At 47.4% G+C, this 22,535-nt stretch overlaps 9 protein-coding genes across 9 annotated transcripts; 3 read left to right on the top strand and 6 right to left on the bottom strand.

The window, feature by feature from the left end:
- Window positions 1-1,195: 1,195 nt before the first annotated feature.
- V8C40DRAFT_286090 (uncharacterized protein) lies at window positions 1,196-4,534 on the bottom strand (the record flags this gene model as incomplete). Its single annotated transcript, XM_083222484.1, has 6 exons — window positions 1,196-2,459; window positions 2,499-3,580; window positions 3,615-3,855; window positions 4,008-4,111; window positions 4,150-4,337; window positions 4,399-4,534. The coding sequence occupies 6 exons, from the start codon at window positions 4,532-4,534 to the stop codon at window positions 1,196-1,198; spliced, it is 3,015 nt and encodes a 1,004-aa protein (XP_083075671.1).
- Window positions 4,535-5,594: 1,060 nt separating this feature from the next.
- Window positions 5,595-8,381, bottom strand: V8C40DRAFT_286092 (uncharacterized protein; the record flags this gene model as incomplete). The annotated part of the gene is made up of 10 exons (XM_083222485.1): window positions 5,595-6,617; window positions 6,674-6,744; window positions 6,802-7,045; window positions 7,131-7,318; window positions 7,380-7,470; window positions 7,538-7,667; window positions 7,730-7,975; window positions 8,046-8,105; window positions 8,185-8,215; window positions 8,273-8,381. 10 exons carry the CDS (start codon window positions 8,379-8,381, stop codon window positions 5,595-5,597), a joined length of 2,193 nt encoding a protein of 730 aa, XP_083075672.1.
- A 1,156-nt stretch (window positions 8,382-9,537) lies between these two features.
- V8C40DRAFT_239380 (uncharacterized protein) lies at window positions 9,538-11,042 on the bottom strand. Its single transcript, XM_083214626.1, has 2 exons — window positions 10,667-11,042; window positions 9,538-10,517 (listed from the first exon to the last, which is right to left on the bottom strand). Exons 1-2 carry the CDS (start codon window positions 10,935-10,937, stop codon window positions 9,826-9,828), a joined length of 963 nt encoding a protein of 320 aa, XP_083075673.1. The 5' UTR covers window positions 10,938-11,042; the 3' UTR covers window positions 9,538-9,825.
- A 178-nt stretch (window positions 11,043-11,220) lies between these two features.
- Window positions 11,221-12,731, top strand: V8C40DRAFT_239382 (complex I intermediate-associated protein 30-domain-containing protein). The gene is made up of 2 exons (XM_083214627.1): window positions 11,221-11,474; window positions 11,561-12,731. Exons 1-2 carry the CDS (start codon window positions 11,396-11,398, stop codon window positions 12,250-12,252), a joined length of 771 nt encoding a protein of 256 aa, XP_083075674.1. The 5' UTR covers window positions 11,221-11,395; the 3' UTR covers window positions 12,253-12,731.
- Window positions 12,732-13,007: 276 nt separating this feature from the next.
- V8C40DRAFT_177320 (MAT1-1-1) lies at window positions 13,008-14,733 on the bottom strand. The gene is made up of 3 exons (XM_083211684.1): window positions 14,409-14,733; window positions 13,407-14,237; window positions 13,008-13,340 (listed from the first exon to the last, which is right to left on the bottom strand). The coding sequence occupies exons 1-3, from the start codon at window positions 14,659-14,661 to the stop codon at window positions 13,279-13,281; spliced, it is 1,146 nt and encodes a 381-aa protein (XP_083075675.1). The 5' UTR covers window positions 14,662-14,733; the 3' UTR covers window positions 13,008-13,278.
- A 410-nt stretch (window positions 14,734-15,143) lies between these two features.
- On the bottom strand, window positions 15,144-16,671 carry V8C40DRAFT_273800 (MAT1-1-2; the record flags this gene model as incomplete). The annotated part of the gene is made up of 5 exons (XM_083220531.1): window positions 15,144-15,296; window positions 15,360-15,413; window positions 15,465-15,572; window positions 15,630-16,468; window positions 16,521-16,671. The coding sequence occupies 5 exons, from the start codon at window positions 16,669-16,671 to the stop codon at window positions 15,144-15,146; spliced, it is 1,305 nt and encodes a 434-aa protein (XP_083075676.1).
- A 327-nt stretch (window positions 16,672-16,998) lies between these two features.
- Window positions 16,999-17,809, top strand: V8C40DRAFT_263916 (mating type 1-2-1 protein; the record flags this gene model as incomplete). Its single annotated transcript, XM_083219508.1, has 5 exons — window positions 16,999-17,150; window positions 17,198-17,322; window positions 17,378-17,452; window positions 17,507-17,527; window positions 17,592-17,809. The coding sequence occupies 5 exons, from the start codon at window positions 16,999-17,001 to the stop codon at window positions 17,807-17,809; spliced, it is 591 nt and encodes a 196-aa protein (XP_083075677.1).
- Window positions 17,810-17,821: 12 nt separating this feature from the next.
- V8C40DRAFT_239385 (Endonuclease/exonuclease/phosphatase) lies at window positions 17,822-21,229 on the bottom strand. The gene is made up of 6 exons (XM_083214628.1): window positions 20,930-21,229; window positions 20,862-20,874; window positions 20,758-20,803; window positions 20,567-20,699; window positions 18,771-20,492; window positions 17,822-18,424 (listed from the first exon to the last, which is right to left on the bottom strand). Exons 1-6 carry the CDS (start codon window positions 20,955-20,957, stop codon window positions 18,306-18,308), a joined length of 2,061 nt encoding a protein of 686 aa, XP_083075678.1. The 5' UTR covers window positions 20,958-21,229; the 3' UTR covers window positions 17,822-18,305.
- Window positions 21,230-21,406: 177 nt separating this feature from the next.
- V8C40DRAFT_239391 (cytochrome c oxidase subunit VIa) lies at window positions 21,407-22,480 on the top strand. The gene is made up of 5 exons (XM_083214629.1): window positions 21,407-21,584; window positions 21,649-21,673; window positions 21,799-21,958; window positions 22,014-22,021; window positions 22,132-22,480. Exons 1-5 carry the CDS (start codon window positions 21,437-21,439, stop codon window positions 22,175-22,177), a joined length of 387 nt encoding a protein of 128 aa, XP_083075679.1. The 5' UTR covers window positions 21,407-21,436; the 3' UTR covers window positions 22,178-22,480.
- Window positions 22,481-22,535: the final 55 nt, after the last annotated feature.

Below are 22,535 nucleotides of genomic sequence, written 5' to 3' on the forward strand. Positions count from 1 at the left end.
CTTTCTTTCAAGATGATGTGTCTATGGTCGTCTATTGTACTGAGTATCCATGATATCGTGATGCATCGAATGATGAGACTTGGTAGTGTCCATGTTCATATAATCTGCATTGTAACCTCGGGTTTTAAATTCCAGCGATGTTGAGCGGCAGTCCGCTTCAACATCATCCCATATGCAAGTCAGAATATAAATAGTGGAAAAGTGACACACGTTGAATCTAATTCCCTTCTTCATTGTCACTTTACTGCTATTTTCGAATGTGACGCGATGACAGATAAAGTCTACCTCATCAACAAGATTCTCTTTCTGGTGCCGCAGCAACAGTCGCCTGGAGCAGCAAAAGTATAATACACGAGTATTCATGGTGAGATAGGGGCTTCCATTTAATCTTGATGGCGTAGTTCGGAAATTTCCTGCGGCGCGAATCTAGGTTCTCCCCAAACTCTGTCGGATTAAGCCGCAGTCACTGCGTACGTATACCTATATAAACAACAGTCGTCCCCCAGCATTGTCGTTCAATTTTTTAACCCTCCCTCACACAGATCCTGTTACTACGTCAAATTATTCTCACCTCACTATATCGCGAATACTGAATCATATTTGCTAGATTCTGACATATCTTGTCTATTATCTATATCCATCCCTTTAGTAACGATGAATCCACACGAAGGAACCCCCAGGACAACATTGACATATTTCCTCTCGCACTTCGTGTGTGCTGGACTTGCAAGTGTTGGGATTACCCTTCACGGCGTTAGTCGTACAATATATGAGGCACAGTCAGATAATTGGAGTCCCTGGAGTCTCCACTGGAGTTTCGAAGCTTTCAAATTTCACAATGGGTTATTGCTGTGGGTCTTCATGTTTAAACTCTACCTCTATTCTGAGATGATGGAATATCTATTCTGGCTCTACATCAAATTCTTCTTGGGTCAGATCACGGAATTTACCCAGGATGTCTATAAACCCATGCGTATTAAAGTTGGGTTCCTAATTATGAGTGGAATATACTACTCTCGATAGCTACCTTGCTCTTAGTGCGAAGGGTTGGGGACAAGGGAGGGTATATCAAGTAATTTAGATATGCATTGGGTATCTGAGAAGATGTTATGTAGTTATAAAACTGTGGATTATGTCCAAATAATATGAAACCCCTTGCTAGGTGCACGCTTGTAAAGATGGTCAATATGCCGAGTCAAGATTTGAAGCCAGCTTCGGCTTTTCCCGCGCTCTTTTCAACAGTAAACCAGGTTGGCAATTGCTTGTCATCCCCTAACTCAGTGTTGGGTAATTTGTCGATATAGGTATCCGTAGGAAGGAACATCATCGCTCTTGGTGTAGCAGGATTAAATCTCGACTTTGTAGATCTTGGCTCAGACTTGGGAGACAAAGTGTTGACGGTGGGTTTGACAAATGGGGCATCACTTCTACCCATCTGCCCATTTGCAGCAGGATGTGAGAAATGATCATTGGCTCCGATTAATACGTCTGTGGTAGCAGCCCGTTGAATCAAAACGTGATTCAGTCCCGTTTTCTTCGTTCCTCTCTGTCCCTCGGTGATATCATAAATCCGGTTAGTTTGGAAATCCGACGTCGCATCTCGGATAGAGTGTCTTCTTTGGCCGGATGGATCAGATAGCCGTTTGGAGTCGCCATTAGTAGAAGCAGATTGGCGACCATGAACCGGACAACTAGGACAACTAATAACCTCGACTCTTTCAAATTCTGACTCCTCAGGGGCACTCTGGGGGTGTTGATGTTGGCACTCAGTGTGAGAAATCACATCATCAGACGGGTGTTGTGAGTCCTTGTCGGAGTGTCGCTTTCCAACTCTGGAGTGCAGTATCGTATTTATCACAGAGTCCGCAGAGGTGGCCCTTTCAGACTGTGGATCAAATTTGGCTGCGCCGGTAGATGCAGCTCTCCGTTTAGGTTGACGGCCTCTGCTTACAGAGCGTGCGGATTTCGTGAATTCGCGGTTGATCGGAGTAGACTTTTGTTTGGCATTGTTGGTAAATGCTTGGTGACTAGCGACACTGTTGTTGCCATAGCCTCCCGGCTTAGGGCCATCATCAGACACCTGTGAATATGTATTAGGGGGAGTTGCTTCAATTGTAGAACTTCGGTAATAGTCTACCGCTACGGGCGTTGGTATGTATGCTCGAGTCCCAGGCCCCAAGAGACTAGGGCTCGCAACAATGGGTATCATATGATCCCTCGCAGAATCTGCTCTAGTACTGTGCTGGTCATCGTTTGCCAGAATTAGAGACAGAGGACGGCCAATAGCTAGCCCGGCTTGATGATGATCCATGTTCTGTCTATTCCTCGACTCGGCTCGTCGAGAGATTTGCTCGATATGCTCCGATACTGCGCTCGGGATGTTTTGCGGGCTTAGTGATGAATCAGATCTGCCTCTAATCCCCGAGCGACTGGCATTCCGTGACTTCGGCGACGAGGGCCTTGAAGGATTCTTCCCATTTGGGGACTTTACGCGCTACTTCTGCGCCTCTGTGGACGATTTTGACTTTCCAGTTCTATTGGACGACGTGTTCGATCTCGGAGACTGTGAATATTTGGATCTGGTCTGCTGTAGCACTGGGCCATCGTTTATGCTCTCAGTCTCGCTCGTTATATTCGTCAAGGGAGTGGTGTTCTTGATCGCTGCCCATGGAAAAGGTTCTGCTTTTCGCCCGACCGGTGTGCTAGGAGTCCACTCTCCACCGACGACTGGAGTCCGAATTATGCTGTCGTGTGGTCGCCAAAACCAGCGGGGCGACGTCGTGGATGCAGCAAATGGAGATGTCGGAGAGAAGGAATCTGCACCGTGGCTAATGGTCACATTGCCGCCATAGATACGTCGCTCAAACTCATTCTGGAAGGAGTTTGAGGGATATCCGCTCAGGGGAAGGCCGCTGTGAGGATATGGTGTGCTGTCTTCTGGTGGTCTTGGATTGGAACGAATTGTTTGCGTTGAGACCTCCGATTCATTGGACTTGACTGATTGTGTCGACTCTACAGATCTTATGGATATTGCGCTTGGAAGGTTATCCTCAGAAGTTTGCTGATTTTGTGTCGAGGCTGGTGACTGCGGAATAACGAGTCTTGGACGAACAGCCATGGGCGTTGGACTAGGGGCAGAAGGAGTTGGAATATTGCCATCCGCTGTATTAGTCGTCTGGTTGTGGTCGACTGATTCGAATGGGGGTGGGATTGAGATAGAAGGCGCTCGTCGTTTCGCTGTTTGCTTGGTGGAAGATTTTTGCTGGGGCTCCCCAATCAACTGAAGTGGAGATGTTTGTTTGCGTTTCGTAGTATCCAGCACTTGAGGGGGGATCGAGGTATCGGTAGGCGGTGACTGCTGGATCATAGACGGATCTAGAGCTTCAACAACATGGTGTGTCTTAGTGTATACTGGGGTCTGGCCATTGGTATGAGAAGGCAGTTCGAGCGCGCCAACAGGTTTGTTCAGAGCACTGGCGTCTGGTCGATAAACCATCTTGGCATAAGGCGGATTGGTCGTGTCCACAACCAGCAAGTCTTTTTCACCTCTCCCCAGCAGACCATATACTTTCACTTCTCCCTCTGGTGCCAGTGTATGTTGCTTCATCTTCGACGCCGGTGCGATTGCAAAAGACGATTATGATTTCGTCTTCGTTATTAGAGCGGATAAGGGGTTCTAATCGCGTGGCCCAATATGTCAATGTATCCATGTCTGGCTCATTGGGCATTCGGCTGTAGTGGCGGCGATCCTCTCTGGTCATCCATGCCATGGAAACGATGACAAGATTGGATTCGACTTCAAGTACATGAAAGGCGAACTCGAATGCGTGCCATGGTGCTTCAAGTTTATAAGGACTAAGAAATGTAAATTAGCACACGACATATGACGTTGGAAGAGTACAGATATGCTAAAGCTCAACACCTGTTGACTTACTTGATATCCATGCCTAGTAGCACACTGTCAGTGGGATGTTTCCTACAACAGAAATAAAAGTTTGTCTGTGGACTCACAAATGCCAATAGAAGTATTGCCCAGTCCTGGGATATATCCATCGTAGAATCCACGATTCCCTTCTAACGCCCACGACTCATCTGTGTAGTAAAGGAAAGACTTTCGATAATTGGCAATTGTTTCGCCATACAATTCACTACGATGGCCGAGTTGTAGTACTCGGGGCCGGTGGGCCATTTGGGAGACACATCGACTTTCTCTGGGTATCCAACAAGAACGGTGCAGTTGTACTTCAAGGCCATCGTCCAAGCCCACAGAGCAGTAATACCTGAGTTTGAGGGCTCCAGAAATGGTGAGATGTCTCCCATCGACTTGAAATTGTAGCCTAGTGGTAGTCAGGTTATCTGAGAGGAGAGCTCAGCGAATAGATCTGGGGCGTTCCATACCAGAAAAGGCCAGCTCTGGCAAGACAAGAAGGTCCAGATTTTCTGGATTTGCTTTGGAAAGCACTGCATCGGCACGGTTCAGATTGTTGTCAACATCGCCCACCTGGGGTGCAAACTGCAGGCACCCGATTCTCATCTTCGTCGAAACGCCTCGGACCCTAAGACCAAGATAACCAAGCCAGCCTCTTCCCTTTCCCCTAAGCCTCTAAATATCTGCCAGAAAAAGCTGTAATCGCTAGTCAAGGTAAATTCTAGTAGATATTAAAGAATAGGAAGAGGCGGGCTAGAGGCACATCGAGATGGACACGACGGGGGATGTTTTCGAGTGCGTACGGGAGCCTCCCAAAAATTTATTTATCTGCTATTATGTCTGAGAAACCTTGAAACAAGATGTAGGAACTCTCTTGACACGAGACTGAAGATGCATTTGAGAGATGCCCGCTTTAAAAATATCAGGGAGCATACGCAGGTTCAACAAAGGCTTGGTTGGACAAAGGAAATTCTGCATGGCGGCACTCACTCATACTAAAGGGTATCTAGACAGTAACGCACAGACTGAGAGTTGACTTGGCATTCTCCAAAAGTAGATTTTTGTCAGCTTTTAGCCGTTCCTTACCATGTTTTTTTTTTCTTGGTATGGCGATTTAGACGGCGAGGTCTGCGGCCATCGGCTGATATGATTCCACCAATACTTATGCATTTATTCCATGAACCCGACCATTCTGCTACAAAGTACCTGCCAAGTACATATAGATATTATAGGTGCATGTAGTAACTACCTCTTAGTACCTTCAGCGTTCACAATAAATTGCGTTCTCAATTCCATTGGGGTGAAAGTTCATTAGAAAAGAGTGGTCGGCTTCCGGTGGTATCGCACCACCATTACGAAACTCCTACGATACCCTCCAAAAAAAGTTATTGAACACTGGTTGGTAGGTATAAAATCTCACAATTTTCTTAAAAAAAGAAATTTGTTTTTATTCTCAGGTTTGTTATGAAGAAATGACTGGTAGAGATAGAAACCCGATTGTTTAAGATCTTATGAGAGTAGACTGAAATAATACATCAAATGCAGAAGTAAACCGAAAAAGCGAAATATGAAAGTAAAGAAAAATAAACATGCAGACATGAAATATAGTAGAAGCAGAATGATCGACGTGTATCAAGCAATCACATTTCAGTTAATGCGCACCAGCTCAGTGAGCCTTGCCCTTGCCTTTTGCGTCAATCTTCCCGCCAGACTTTGGAGACGCATCGGTCGCTTCGTTTCGGGAGTCTTGCTGCGGATTCTCGGTGCAGTTGTTCAACGTAGAAGGACGAGTGGGTGTTTCCACAATCGAAGTTGGATACTGTTGCATCAATGGATACATGGTGAACACATCAGAATATGGCGTGGGGCCATAATAGGACTGTCCGAACGAGTTGTACGCAAGAGGACCGCCCTGCGGTGTCATGGGGTGAGCCATCAGCGATTGGATTGGGTGAAAGCCATAAGGCGAATAGGTATAAGGCTGAATGATTGGGTAGAAGCACGGTGCCGCCGGCTCAGTACTATACGCAGGAGAAGGCTCTGCAGCAGCCTTCATTGGAGACTTGGTAGGGGTTTTCAGAGCCTTCTTGTCGTCTTTTGTTGCACTATTCATAGATTCGACGTTCTTATGCTCGCAGAGATGCTCCTCTGATTTGCTCTGGCAACTGTCATGTGGACAAACTTCTGGCTCCTGCGTGGTTTGAATAGCCTTTGGTCCTCTTTCTTCTTCTTTTACTTCGGCATTGTCAATCAGCTTCTCTTGTCGCATTTCTGCTTTGTTCCAAGCAGAGCTGTACTTCGGATTAGTTGGTAAACGAACAAAGGGAGCAGGGCTTTCATTGCTAATGGTTGATGTGGTGGTGGAGTGAGTAACTTGTCCGGCATTTGTTCGAGCAACAGGATGAGACCCATCTGCCTTTGGGGGAGAGGCCATTTTCTCTTTCTCATAGCCAGCGCTAGTCGGAAGATAGGTCTCCAAAAGGCCTGGGCTAGGAGGGATGAAAGTGTTAGCATTCATAATTCGACTGCCAGCGCCAGTGCCATTGGTCCCTTTGTTCCCATGCCAAGTGGATGGAACACCAGTAGGTAGTCCTCTTTGAGAACCGTTGGTACTATAAGAGGGCCCATTGAACATTCGTGAGCGCTTCCTCTCAACCTTAATAATATGGCCATCAATTGACTTGCGGTGCTATAAGGAATGTCAGTGATGGTCACTTGACTATGTCAAAAGATAGGCCAACTCACATAATTCATGATGGCTTTATCGATAGAATCGGGCCGAACAAACTCAACAAAGCCAAAGCAAGTTTTGGTAACTAAACTCAACAATTAGCCTGTAAGTATGAGCTGGAGACGTGCATAGGTCGACCTACCTCTACCACCAACTTGAGGAATTTCTTTTGTCGCAATTTCAGCACAGAGCACTTTGCCGCACTGGCTTGCTAGAGACTTCAAAACATCCGCCGTCATATTCAAGGGTAAGTTGCCAAAATATGCCGATCGACGGTCCTTCTCGTATTGTGCATAGCTCTGCTGGTCGCTTTTCTTGTGCTGCTGCCGAATCTCAGCCTTGGGGTCGTATGCGTCAACGCGAAAAATGGGGTGGCCCTCAAAGGTCTATAATCGTCGCATTAGACGTTAGCTCGATGCCGATACAGTTCAAGCTTGAAAAAGAGAGGGATATTCAGCGGACATTGCATACCTTTGCTACAGAACGCGAAGAATCATATCGTTTGTAGTGAACGATTATAGCAGGCGGAAATTTCTCCGTCTTCTGGCTATTAGAACCCAGAGGATATGCTTTGTCAATAGGTCCTAGTACACCAAGAAGGTTGATAGCTTCTTCCCTAGTCGTCTGAGCTCCAGAGAGCTTGTAGACGACAAAGCATGCTATGAAGGATTGTGATTAGTTCGCCATCTTGATACGACTGAAGAGGGGTGATATAGCTACAATGAGCAGTGGCCTTTTCGACGCGACAAGGGCGGCCGAGTATGACAGCACCATTGCCGTTTTCTCCAGCATTCTCAGCATCAGCATCGCACTTTAAGTGAGTTTTGAGTTAGCAAATAACATATGCTTGTTAAGTCAGGCGTGCCATCTCTGCTTACCGTGAATTGACAAAAAGCAAACGGCATCTGACGACTATCTCGACGAATCTTGACAAAAACTGTGCCAAATTGCGAGAAGTATTTAGTAACTTCAATTTCCAGCTTTCGATCGTCAAAGGCTTGGGTTAGACTTGAAAGTGTTGGTTAGCAAACGCTTGAGGATGGGGCTTTGGTGATATAACAGCAACTTACTTGGCGACAAATACGCAGGCTGACGATGGATAAATATTCTGAGCATCAACTTGAAGAGGGTCACGAGGAACCAGAGACCAGTTGCCGACGTCTGTTTGCAAAGCCTGTTCTTCGCTCCCGTTTGAGGCCTCCTCAGTGCTCCGCTCATCCCCTTTCGAGGACGAGACTCTACACTCCGCTCTTGATACTGGTCGATCAGTGAATACATCATCATTGTTGGTATTTCCAACTTGAAAGGCAAGTGAGCTAGACAAACAAGTTTAGTATACGACATGAGAAATCAAGGACACAAAGCTGAGAGCAGAGGCATGAATACCTTTCGTGCTCAGCACACTTGGCACTCTGGGCAATCAAGTTGCCAGACGAGGCAGGTCGCCTAGGGCTTTTAAATGTTAGAATTCGGTGAGCGACTTTTTTTTTTTTTTGGAGAAATCGAAAACTTGGGCATAACTGACGCGTTATCCAGCTTTGGCAAGCTACTTTGGCCTATGCATTTTTAGTGACCAAGAACAAGGAAACAAGAACATCTTTCATGCGACCTACCACAATCAAAAGCATTCTCTTGTTCAAAGGAGAGTTGACGAAGAACGTCGAAGGACGAGGCCTTCATGAGCGTCTTCTTTGGATGGCGCAGAGAAGAGTGCGCTGGCATTTTTGCTTTTCTGCAGCGATGTGTCAATATTCGTGCCAGAGAGAAAGAGATTTCATCGAGAATGAAGAAATAAAAACAGTAAGAGAGTGGGAAGAAGAATACAATAGTAGAGTGGAAATAGATAGGAGGAGGATCGAAAGGTAAAACCCGAAGGCGGAGGCAAAGCTAGAGTTGAAGTGGAAGGGGAGAGGGTGGGTGGAAAAGGAAGAAGAAAAGAGAGACATTAGCAGTCAACGCGGGTGTGTGCACAGGCGCAACTTACCACGAGGTACTCAATAGTAGGCACTTGCTTTTTCAAAGAATTTCAAAGAAGGTGAAATAAAGAGTGACAATACCTAATGCAATAAAAACAGTCCTGAAACTGGCCTTGATGAAGTTCAGCAGACAAAATGCCACTGGGGTTCTCTCCTAGAAAGAGAGAAGAATGAATATGGAGGAACGACTAAGCAAGAGATGATTCAGAGAGCAGTTTTGAACTGCTTTGTAGTGGTGGAAGACTTGCAAATCCGGATGAGGTTTGGCCTTGAAAATGGCGGTTGATGGTGGACGATTTGAAAGTTGAAGATTAAAAGTGAAGTGGAGAGGGGGGGTAAACATCAAATGGATTGGAGATGGACTGATTGGTTGCGCCGGAAACCCAATCACAGCAGTGCCAGCAGATGGCAAGAAATTGACAGCACAATGCTACAGTTGGCACCTCTTTGGTAGCAACTGTCAACCCCCTGAGATTAGGGGTAAAGCTACCAATAGCACTAGTGATAAATGTCCAAAGAAACATCCATCAAGATTGACTGAAAAAGGTCAGGACTCAGGAGTTGTTATCGTAGGCTTCGAAATTCTTCTAACGGATACCGAAGATATAATTGTGAAGGAACCCTAACGTACTCAGCGATTTAAAGAATCTTAGAAAACACCTCGAGGCTACTATCAACGTACACGTGTAAATTTCCTCCTGTCAAGTACTGGATAGCCCTTGAAACCATCCCAGGTGTATGTGTTCATGGACTTTACACAGGGGCCTCCAAAGTAAATTGAGTTCTGATAAACACTTATAATGCCATATTGCGCGGAATGTACCATCACCATTGCACCACACTCTGGGTTGTGCCAGCTACAATTACCTACCTAGGTACTTTATCAGAAAGTCACATGCAAGCGCGTTCAAAGCTCCTCTTCAATAAGAAGATAAGGTAATTTTTAAGAAAATAACCTTGTATGCTACCTCATCAAGATATTCTAATATATCCCACTCTCCTACTGTAATTCTTTCGTACTACTAATACATTAACCGGCCCAGTTCCCTTGTACTTTACATTTTCAAGTCTTTCTGCGTCAGCATCGTTACACGTCAAATTCCTGTGATACATCATATAGTATCACATCCATTGATAGCATGGATTTCCCTCGTTTGTTCTACCACCCAGAAACCGAGAAACCTAAGCAGCTACTTGGACGCAGGCTTCCATCCGGCTCGTCTCGCCTGCTCCTTGTCAATAGCTTCCTTCTCTTCCAGATATGCTTCCAAAGTTGTAGGAGATGTTGTGCCCCAAACTCTCCACGCGTCCGATTCGAATGTGACCGCATTGACCTGTCTGGAGAGTACCACATATTCCACCTTGTCTTGAATCTTAACGCTGCCAGGGATCGTCTCTCCTGTAGACGCATCATACCGAGACACCTGCTGGGTGGATGAAATGGCAACAACGGCTTGTTCAGTCATGAGGTTCTTGTCGTACATGTTGATCTGGTGGATCTGATGTGCTATTCGTTTGGGATAGAAGAGCGAGGTGTTGTACTTGGTAACTTCGAAATGAACCCGCTCTCGAGGATTTCGGCGGTCTATCGCCGCAATGAGCTTCTTTGCAAAGTCATTGACGCAAATTCTTTCGAGTGTCGCTTTGTCCCCAGCAGCAAAAGCCTCTAGCACTTCCCGATATAAAGCCTTGGCCGTAGGCGCAATCTTGCCGCGGCGGGCTTTCCACTGAGGTCGAGTCGTCCAGTTTGGCATGGATTTCAACTTGAAGTTGAGTAAAGAAACGGTTTCAATCACCCAATGTCTTAGCCTGCTCCATTGATATTGCGCGAAATCCGCAGGGTTTAGCGGCAGACGAGATAACGGGAGAGTTACAAATGTGCCTAACGAGAAAGAGTTTTGTGTTAGCCAGAGCGCATTCAACTACGTGGCCTATCATGGTAGAAATATGAAATGACACTGTTCAATCTCATCATGAGACATCATGAAAGAAAGGAGACAGATGGTTAGAGAATCAAGGACATGTGCGAACCTGGAAACAGCGGACCCCCTCCATCTTTAAAATACTCTGCGTTTGCCATTTTCTGCAACTGTGAGATGCTCTGTTCTTTTGTCATCCTGCTTGAGCCGGCACGAGCCGCACGATCCATCTCTCTCATTGTCCTGCTCCTTGATGGCTGTGTCACATATTGTCGAAGCATCTGCGCGGCCAATGGCCTTGCGGCGCATCTTGGAAGATTATTCGCAGTGCCATAGCGAAGTGCCGGTGCCGCGATTGAGCGCATTGCGGAGGCGGGAGACATGATCTTGAGTCGAGTCGTACAAATAAGACAGTGGGAGAGACTTCTTCTGCCCTTTTTCAAAGGAATTATGCCCGATTCTCAGCATCCAAGCATCGTCATCATCCCACCAAGACAATCTCTAAAAAGCCGGCCCAGGTGTTGAACTCTGCGGTTGGATGAAATTGGTGGATTAATGATAATCCAGATGCCGATATACCCTGTGCGGGGTGTTAGACAGCTCAGGCTTCTCGCTAAGGGCCAAGATTCACACCACCCGCTACGTGCGAATCTCTAGCCTCTTCATGTTCGGTCTTTCTCTCAACACCATAAGGTTGTGCATCATCTCCGCGAGCAGATGTAAGGCTGAGAGGTTTGTCTGCTGTATAACTCACGACGGAGAATCTCTCATGTTACTCATCTTCAGGTGAGCCGATTGGCTCGTCCGCTGTTACTGTCGTCAATACGCTTGTCTGCCCATCATGAGAGCCACGCAGCCTCTTCTTGCAAAGAGCTTCCTTGCGCGGAGCTTTGACGAGCTCAAGAGGCGCTCCAGTATAGGTAACCAGCATCACATCCTCTGATCGCATACACATGCCTTTGGATTCGTCAAACGCTCTCGAAGTCGCTAACATTCGCATCATCAGCCTGGAACCTCGACGCCGTCAAGGGTCCCTCAGGCCCCCGCGAGCTCTACGACTTCCACAGCGCCGATTCCGTGAGCAACTGCATTGTCATGTCCGACAAATTGATCGGCGGTTCCTCCACCAGCAGTCTCGACTTTATCCAATCCTCGACCTCCTCCTCCTCCTCCTCCTCGCCGTCTCACGCACGCTTCTATGGCCACATCTCGACCTCACTCCCACCAGATCGCTTGGCAATTCAGCGGACAGGCTATGCCGCGTTTCGGACACCAGACCAGCCGCCCACAGTCTTCGGTCGCTCTGTTTGGGATATAGACCCTTACACATATCTCGCATTGCGGATCAAATCCGATGGCAGGGCATATTACGTCAATGTACAGACAGAGAGTGTTGAGCCGACAGACCTACATCAGCATCGGCTATTTGCAAAGCGCCCTGGGCAATGGGAAACGATTCTAATTCGGTGGAATGACTTTGTGCGCACAAACCATGGCTTCGTCGTTGAGCCACAAACAGAGCTTTTAAGACAAAGAGTCCATAGTGTAGGCATCGGGCTGACGGATCGCGTGGAAGGGCCCTTTGAGCTCTGCATCGAGAGAGTGTGGGCAACAAATGGAGCTGAAGAGACACACACGACGAAAGAAACACAGGAGGGAGAACTGAAGAACAGGAAGGGCGAAAAGATTCAGTGGTGAAATCGCAGCAGTAGCATGCTGGACACTAATTCCATGCAAATGATTGATCCAACATGTATGAGCGGAAAAATAACTCTGCTCCTTTGCCATGCGAAGCTGGATGATATGATTGAACAAGGCGATCTATCTAACTACCTAGGTAATACTGGTCAATCTGGATGGCCTCGTTCAAACAGGGTGGCCACACAGGCTTTATTTGGATACTACACTGTGGTTTTAGAGGCGAAAAATAATTGATGATGCCTTGTAATAGGCCTACAGTCTATTTTAGCAGGGCTTCAGTATTATTCAGACAATGGTCAGAAACCCCGTGGCGCAACCTTTTGCCCATATGAAATGGATCCGTTGTAATACATACAGTGAGCTTGCCACCAAACCTGACCACGAGGGTTTCTGGCAATTGTATGGAGATTTTTCTCGCATAGTAGATATATGCAGCTACGCCTGCTGATTGCAGTCAGCTATAGTGGGAGTTCGCAGGCGGTGGTTATGAGTACTTCATCGAAGTTGGATCATCGCCTTTGGACAACGACATCATTCAACTGAGACCATGTTGACTGACCAAGATGACGTTGTCGAAACACGCATATAACTTGCTCGATCGAGAATATTTTATTGAAATATGAACAACTCACTCACTTGAGAACACGTTGCTGGAATAAGATCGGAGATTTCTCATTTTAAAGGAGGTGAGCAAGTCTCTTGTAAACAACAGAATTCGTCGAAAGTGAATAAGTTTTGCTATACGACAGCTTGTTTAGCTCAAGCCCATGACGAACATTTTCGTAGAAATCAGACTCATATGCATTCGACTATATAACGCTTCCATCAAGAGTGTTTGAATTGCGTTGGGTATCATTACATGCAATATCATATCGAAACCAGTCCTTGCCTGCTCATCATTCTCGAATGATTCCAGCTTCCTGTTTTCCCTGAACTATAAGTACAAGCCTATGGCTGTGATATCAAGTAAACGCGGCTAATACTCCCACTTCCCCGAATACCTGATGATCATTGGCACCTAATTCAAAAGGTGTAATAGAATTCGTTGTGTGGGTTGTATTGGTTGTTTGGGGGCAAGCCGGTATCTTCTGAGTGTTAGCAAGATGTCGGGACATAAACTGTCGAGACATAAACTGCATAAGACAACATACCTCTCTCACCTTCGTTCTCCTGGTAGCCCATCATCTTGTCGATGTCCCAAGGGTTGTCGACGTCGATCGTGTCGCTCTCAGTCATCCCAAAATATCCCATTTGCGGCATCTCAGTCTGATATTGTTGTGTGGCAGTGGCAGTGGCAGTGGCAGTAGGAGATGTGTAGGCGTAATTGTAAAGCTGTCGTGGGTCTGGATATGCGAATTGCAACGGGAGGTGATTCACTACATTGAGATCATCGACTAAATGAGACTTGACTCCTAGAACTGGTACTCTTTTCTCTTCGTAATGGGTGCCTAGGAGCTCCTTAGCTGCTTGAAATGGGTCTGATTCGATAACTTTCATGAAGTCTGTCTTTTCTGTCGTTGAGACGACGGCTGTGGTTGCTGTTGCGGCTGTGGTTGCGGTTGTCATGATACCGCTACTATTCGCGTTCATTCGTTCCATGAGATTGATGCTATCGTCAGGTAGGTAGCCAACGTTGACTATCGCCGCTAGCAGGTCATTTTCAGTATTGGGATAATCGTCTGAGTCGATGACTTGGATACTGCTGCCAGACTGTAAGAGCTTCGGAGTGCCGGTTTCGTCTTCTACCGACCAGCCGAAAGCAGAAAGGTAAATAGACGGCTCGATAATCTTCATGATAGGGCATGAGACATTGAGGAAGTAAGAGAGGGAGACTTTATCTCTGCCGAGTTGGTCTCTCGCAAAGGAATAGACTTTAGCGATTAAAGCCCACTTATTTCTGAAAGGGTCTTTGTTCCAAAGAGTTGTGAGGAAACCAGATGCAGTCTTCTGCTGGACTTCGGGGAATAGTCTCAAGTAGTAACCTATTAGAAACCTATGTTAGAAGATAGTATGAAAGAATGAAAGAAGAACAATAGATAGTAGGGGATAGTATGAAAGAAGAACAATAGATAGTAGGGGATAGTATAAATGAAGAAGCAATAGATAGTATGAAGGAAGAAACAGTAGGTAGCATGAAGTAGAGGAGATCTCACTTCGAAAAGCCATGAAAGCGTTCAGCGGGCGTTTGGCCTTATCGGGGGAAGGTTCTCCTGATTGTTGGTTCATGAACGATGATGGCGATGTATCCATTGAGGCATCTTTGGCTTCATTCTGCTTTGATCTCATCCCAAGGGATGCAAAGTACGTATTCGCAAGTTCCAGTAACGTATCGTCTCTGAGAAGACGCAGAATCTCCTCTGTCCGCAGCACCGATAGATGTTTCTCTAATTCCTCTCTTGACATCATCTTGGCTTGAGGTATGAGGACTGTATTTTCTTTGGAATTGGATGTGATTGATTGGGGAAGCTTGGAGGAAATTGATGGGGTTTATAGAAAGGAGAATCGAGAGGGAACAGGAGGGTGTGTCTTTATGGCGATGGGGTGAGCGTTGAGGGTACCTAGTGGGGAGTTGACATTTCTTGGCCTAACAACAATACAGAACGGCGTGTGAGTGAAAAGTGAACTAGCAAAGCAGGGGGAGGGGGTGTGCTTGGTGGCGCAGTGGGGTCAAATCTAATTCACCCCAAGCTGTGATCTAGGTAGGCTTGGTAGGATACAAACGCACACACCCTACCTAGACCCAGATCCCGAACTAAAAAGAGGAGGGAGAGTGGGAATTAGCATACATTGAGTCAAAGCCTAGTCAATTCTATCTATCTTGCATTATCGTATGCACCAGCGGATGCCCCGCGAAAGAGGTAGTACCTGTAATACATTTATTGCGTCCTTCAGGGCGGCAAGGCAACTGTGAGCGGAAAAGTCATCATAAAAAGATTCTGTTCGATTTCATCTGGGTCTTCTCCAAATCGAAGCGCCCTAATTGCTGTAGTCAAGAAAGGAAGTGTCAAATTTCCATTCACATCAGAAACTGGCTTCTTGACCTAAGATCAGATTTGTTGTTAGCTATGCATAGTCTGATGGTGAATTGTAGAGTCAAATCTTACCATAGGTAGGTTGTAGAGATACTCTTGGTCCAAATGATGTACTGAAGTAGCCGTCTGGGGATTTCGTTAGATCTAGGTGTCGTAATCTGGCCTGAAAGAACTTACTTCTGGAGCAGGAATGAAGCACGGATATTCACAGCCAGTTTGCATTGCCAAGTCTCTGAACTGATTCTTACACTCGTCTGGGGCTAGTCGAGATCGTCGGCGGTTTGCCTAAAAAAAATATTGTCAGAGGTGTTTTTTTCCAATAGTAGAATTTGGAAGAATTACCTGATCAAATCTGGTTCGGAGATTAGAGTAATACTCGCCAAACACCGCGGTTAATAATGCTGCAGAACTAGGGAGTCTGAAAACAATGCAAATATCTTGTTTGCTTTTGTGTGTTGATTTCGGGAAAATAGGCCGACATAAATTCTTTATCCATTTGTTCCAATGAGAACCGGGTATCTTCTTACAAGGATGCCAGAAAGGAGCTCGAGCCCAATCAGCTCGCCCGACTTTGCTGAGAAGTATCTTCCCATTGCGGGAGAGCCTAATTTCGTCAATATGAGCACCAAAATCGGTGCCAGGGAGAAACCCTTTATCGACATTCCTCTGAGCTAGCCTCCAGGCTGAGCGAAGGAATAATGCGACTCCTTCGTTGTTAGGGCACGCCGAGAGTGCAAAACTCCAGGAATGGTATGCTGGTATCCGTGAAGAGATCATATAAGTGGCAAAAAGTATGGTTGTGGCGGCGCAGGATACCAGTGACGCTACTTGTAGTTTGTGATCTGACGGGGGCAGCCACGTCTCTGTTGTCAAAAGCATAGCCATTAATCCCAAGTTGCCAGCGTAATGGCATTCTGCGGCATACTCTCTATTCCAAGTTGCGATAATTGTCCCATCTTCGAAAGTCGTAATTTCTTCTTCTGAAGATACGCCTTGATGAATGTCCCTCACAAATATAGACACACAGCTTGTGTACCAAAGTGCTATCGCTCCTTGAACGGCGATTATTGGTTCGCTTTTTGTTTGAGCGGCGATAGTGCGAATTTTTGCGATAATAGGATTATCGCCTTGCCAAAAGCACAGAAGATGATTCACGATCTCTAAGGATGCGGCGATGATATCTGAATTTATTAGTATTAGTCTTGATCTCAGAATGGCTGTCAAAATACTTACACTCCAGGCTGGGTGGCTGCTCAGTGTCCAGAAATTTGTTTTCGCGAAGAAATACTTCGACAGATTTAAGCCGGATCCTGGTAATATCCTTCTGAGGGACATCAGCCTCAAAGTTCTTCCACATAGGCTCAAAACTGCAAATATTCTCCATGGTGAGTGATGGACGTTAGTGCGAGGAGAATTAGATGGTAATGAAGAAGATAAATATCTTGATACTGGTTGAATATTGGCAGTTCGACTTTCAAGGTTTTTTTTTTTTTTCCTGCGTTTACTGTTTCGCCCCTCGCCTGTTTTCAGGTTTGCTTCACTTTTCGTTGACCCCCCTTCTTCCTTCTGTACCCCCACAGCTCTGAATCATTAACTTAGTACCTCCTACTGCATATACAGATACTTTTCAAAGCAATCCGGCCTACAGCATAATTCCAACAACCTTCAAATTATCGTCTCTAAAACTATACTGCTTCGCCGATAACTCAACATGCAGCCGAGATATATCACGGATCAAGTCGAAAATACTCTGCCAGATGTCCCCATGACATTCGTGAGATGCGAATCTCAGGGAGATGTTCATGTGTTCATTCCAGAAGCGTTCGATTTAGACCTAGTCACTACAGTCGCCGAGAACTTCAGGTATGAATTCACAATAACGATCATGATCATGCTCTTACCTCCAATAGCCGCAAAGTTCAACAGCCAGTCAGAGTTTTCCATGATGAAATACTGCAAAAGTTCAGACTCTGCCCAATCCCAGAAGGATCCACCGTGGACACATCCAGCTACGGCGTATTCCATTTTCTCTGTGGTAAGCGCAGAACAGGAATGTTACACAGAGTAGAGTCGTCCCTAATGATTTCCAGATAAATCTGAACCCAAGTTAAATCTCCCGAGCAATGATCAGCACGAAGCGAAACGCATTCCACGCCCTCGCAACAGTTGGATCTTATACCGCCAGTTTTTTTCAGCAGAATTCACTAAATGTTATCCAGGCATAACGGCGTCAGAGCTTTGTAAGTGTGCCTCAGTACCCAACAACATCAGTATCTACAGAGGCTAACGCACCGTTGCATTCAGCGACTCTCATCTCTGCGAAGTGGAAGAGCGAGCCACCCCATGAGAAGAAGTTTTGGAACGATTTGGCAGAACAAGAGAAGCGCAATCACAAACAAAAATACCCTGACTACAAGTACAGGGTGAGGAAGCCTCAAGCAAAGAAGAAGCAGGGGAGGCAGACTGCGGGCATCGCTGGATTGGAGACAGATTGGTCGCCACAAGATCACGCGTCCGCCTGAAGTACTTAGTACATAGTCTTAGCTCTACTTGAGCTTCATTGCTGTTAATTTGCCATATAGAGCTGTTAGGTAACAGGACAACAGACACTCAGATTCCACGATTCCTTCATCTCTATTCTACAAGATCATACACGGCAGTCTCCCAAAGCATCGCGTTCCAAATATACTTCTTCAGGCATCGACATTAGATCTCCCAGGCCTATTCCTTCAGCAAATGCCAATACCAGATCTATTAGTTACCTTCTTCTGACATAGACACTAAATCTATATACCTCTACTCTCTTCACATGAACGCCGCCGAACATCCCGTAGATTTTCGTAGAGGAATATTACGGATGCCACTCGGCATTTCAGGACACCATGAATACGAGTCCAATGCCGCCAAAACAGTTACAGTAGCAAGCAGACCTGTGTGCTCTTAATGGGAAGAAAAATGCCGCGGACTCTGCAGCCCAGTACGCAGATGCATCCGAGCTCAAATGCAACCAGCGCTCTGCTACGATGGTGATCCGTTCCAGTCGCTACTCCAAATGAAAGTACCGCAACGCCACTCAGAGCCTCGTTCTTTTTCGCCAGAGGGGCCTAGTGGTCGGGCGCAGATATAGAATGACCGTCCTGGAGCAAGCGTCAGCCACAAGCCTGTCTGAGCACGTGGTGAATATGATGGCGTCCAGGCAAACAAGAAGGGTGAGGGCGTGTCTCCATCATTGAATCTAGCAACCAACAACATCCACTAAGAGAAGAGGTGTGGTGGTGAGAGCGAACGAGCCAACAACTGAAAGTCGCAAAAGCAAAAAGCAAAAGCATAAAGCATAAAAATAACTCGCCAAATGCCAGAGCCATGTTCGGAATAGTCATTGGACTCGGCTGAAAACATGAAGGTGGAGGAGGGGAAGAAGGAGGAAAAGAAAAAGAAAAAAGGAAAAAGGAAAGGAAAAGAGAAAAAAAAAAGAGGACGTACCACAATTCACACCTGGTCTCTTCGTGGTGAGGCTGATACAGGGCTCATTATGCTCGCATCGGGGAAGCATCCGTCTTCCCAGAAGTTTCGACCAGGATTCCTTTGCTTGAATCGGATCAAACACTCTGGCAGCAGCTTCCATCGACTGGGTGGAGGCTTCAGGAGCTGACTTGGCTGGAAACGCTGAATCCGGCAACCCTTCCGGCCAATTACCGCCGCTTGTCTCTAGTGGCAGATTGGCAACCGGGGAAGCTAGCTGGGCCTGGTGTGACGACAGGGGCTCAGAGGACTGCGTTGTTGTTTGCTCGCCAGAAGATGGGGCGTTGGCATTGGCGCTGGCGCTGGCGCTGGTACTTGTGGTCGTGTCGCTGTCCTTTCTCCCTGGCATCCGGTTAGCGGGCGAGGGCTGAAAAAAGCCCTGTAGAGTTTTTTGGCCTTTGATGCCAGCGCGAGAGCTTCTGGCATTCTTCCTTTCCGTGGCGCCCAGATTAGTGTTAGCACCAGTGTCACCCACTTTGTTGCGTTTTGGAGAGGGTGGTTGAGCACGATCGACGGACCCCGCAGCACGTTTTGTGGATTGCGCCTCTGGCCCCGACCCAGTTGGCGATTTCGAATCTGCGGAGTGGCTAGCGCCGCTCAGTCCGAGCCTGTGATGAGCGTGGCTCGTCGTCGTCTTCGTCTGGCTGCCAGTCTGCTCCAAGCGTGCCAAGTCGGCCACTGGCTCTCCTTCTGGGGTAGACTCTGTGGCGCTGGAAGGCGCCAGTGACGAAGAATAGCTCGACGGCTTAGCGCCAGCTTTCTTCGTAAACATGTCCCGGATGCTCTGTCGCCGGTCGAACTCAGGAATCAGCTTGGCTGATAAAGGCAAGACGTCCTTGAGATGCCATTCACGGAGGCGTCGACCGTCCCTGTCAATCATGCCAGCTGGGTTGACAAGGTTCAGCAACGGCACCTTTTCGGTGCCAGTCGTAACGACATCAGCTAGCGTAGCAAAAACTGGGCAGTGATCAGATCCCATTAGGCCCTCCTGGATGTTGGCCTCTGTGAACCAGTCTTTCAGCCCATTGCTGCAAAGCACGTAGTCGATGCGGCTGCCGTTGTTGGCCGGCCGTGTGTTTCGTTTCGTATCCCAGCATGTGTTCATGCCCTCTCGTGCGGGGTGGAATTCTCTGCATAGATCCCACAGCGCAGGCTGCTCCCGCCCTTCATCCCGATCTCCTTGCACCGTGCCTCCGTAGACCAGATGATTGAAGAGGCGGCGTGAAGGTAGGTTCATCCACTCCTCTATGCTCAGACCTTCTTTTCGAAGGTTCTCGACAACGTTGGTGGAGTCGGGCACGGAGCGACTCACGTTCAAGTCCCCCACCAAGACCACCTCCTTGCCCTCAGCGACCAAGTTTCGCACCCTAGCATCGAGGGCCTGCAGAAACTCCATGCGAAATTCCACCCTTGACTCATCGCGGTTAGCCGGGCTGTAAACACCCAAGAGCACAAAGGCAGGAAATTCGAGAATGACGCATCTTCCTTCGGAGTCCAGTAGCAGTTCGTCGATGTTTCCTGGGAGCTGCCCTGGTCTTGGGTAGCCCCCAATCTGTTGGTCTTTGGGGAGGTTCCGGAACTGTGTCGATGATTTGGGAGGACAGAGCACACCCAATATGCCTTCTTCAGCCCTAATAGGTGCACAGGTGGCATTTCGCGTGTATATGGCAACGCCAGAGTACCCTTTGAAGCGTCATGTTAACTGCTACCTGCTACTCCTGTGGACACCACGACGACGTTGACTTAAATGCACCTACCTTTCTTGTGCCTTGGTAGACTGAAGTATACGTCCCACCCAGGAACCAGAACCATATCATCCGTCAAGTCTTTCCGCTGAATCTTGGTCTCTTGCATCACAACAATGTCGGCTTCGAGAATATCGAACATCGCCTAGGTGGGAGATGACGTATTAGTAGCGGACCGACTTTGGTCAGGATACCTTACGAACCTGAAAAGTACGCTTTTCTCTCCATGGCTGATACCCAAATGGATTTCTTCAATTGTATAAGTCTATAGATTCGCTGCAGGCGTGCGAGAAATGGCGAGACAGACCTTATGCCGTTGACTTAAAATTTGTCAGCGTCGTGGTTATTGTCAACGGATATTTTTGAAGTTCTTACCGTTCCACGTCGTAATACGAAAGCCCATCTTACCTAGAACTATTCCTTCACTCTTGAACACTATCGCAATCTAGCCACTCTTCCACCGCGTGTCGCAACGAGAACATCCCGCTTCACTGGGCCGAATGGGATGAGAAGAATCGAGGACGGGAGAATGCGGTTGAGCGAAAGGAGATCCGTGCGCATTAAACGACTGATGGCGCCCAGAATCAATCACATCGGAAGGATTGGCAGTTGTAATACAGTCGCAGAGGCTCACATGCGCCGCCAAGGCACTGCATAGCAATTCATAGAGAAGACAGGCAGATGAAGCCGCCCCACGCATCACGAGAGCTTACCAGCTTCTGCGCGCGAATACGTCACGAGATCACGTGATAGTATCAGATTGATGGTGGCCTGGAGATTGAGGCATCCATGGCCTGGTCTAGCCGAAGCTCCATCGAATATGACCTGATCTCACAATCTGCACTTTATAGACTCAAACATCGACGAATTCAATCGCCCACGATGTTTGCCGCCCGACAGGTTACCCGCAACGCCCCGCGCTTTGCTGCGCAGCTGCGCACTCCCATGCAGCGCCGCTTTGCCAGCACCGCCGAGAACGAGTTCATCGCTGAGCGCCAGCACATCAAGGAACACGCCAAGGGCACCACTGGTGAGTGTTCAAGGTCCCGGTCGCACCAATTGGGTTTGAGGGAAGCTTCTAACTGTGTGTCTAGAGCTCTGGAAGAAGATTTCCATCTAGTACGTTCACCGCCGGCTCTCGATTGAGCGAATTTCTACGCCGCCCAGCGATGGATGAGGGGAAAAGCTCTTTGAATGCGCCGGATACGTTTGGATCAAGACAAAGAAGGCTGACAAGGTCAAAGCGCCGTCGTTCCTGCGCTGGCTATCGCCGGTGCCAATGCCTACTGGCTGTGGACTGAGCACTGGGAGCACTGGAGCCATCTTCCTCCTCTGCCCGAGCGCACCGAGTACCCCTACCAGAACATCCGCACCAAGAACTACCAGTGGGGTGATGGTGACAAGGTGAGTCGTCGTCCTGCCGTAAATTCTGTGATCTGAATGCTAACTAGTATCACAGACTATCTTGTAAGTTCTTTTGCTGCTCGTCCTCAAGAGCAGGGTTTTACTGCGATCGCCGTCCCACCTTTGGCAAAATACTATGACGAAATGCGTGTGCTAACCATGTTGGAAAAAAGCTGGAACGAGAACGTCAACTACCACAACAAGGACAAGACCAAATAAGCTGGAACAATGGCTCCCGGAGGAAAACTGCTAGTATTTGTAGATTACCCTTTTTGGGACCGCTCTGTATATTTCCCTTGGAGCTTCAATCGATTACACTGTGGCTGAGGAGAGAGACTTCCATGTTGTGTTTGTGACATGGCGACTGAGCTTGAACCTTTTTTCAATGTACATTATTCCCCTGTGTCCCCACCTAGTACTAACCTACTGCGTACGTCCAACGCTTCTGAATGGCCTCCATTTATACCCCAGCCCCGCAGCAGAAAGCCAGCTCCCACCTGCTATTGCTGCATTGTTCTACTGATCACATACTTTTACCGCCGCTAGGTATATTTGTAACTGAGATTTTAATAATAAA

Source organism: Trichoderma camerunense, assembly GCF_050948025.1.
Source record: "Trichoderma camerunense strain CBS 138272 chromosome Unknown V8C40scaffold_5, whole genome shotgun sequence".
NCBI lineage: Eukaryota > Fungi > Ascomycota > Sordariomycetes > Hypocreales > Hypocreaceae > Trichoderma > Trichoderma camerunense.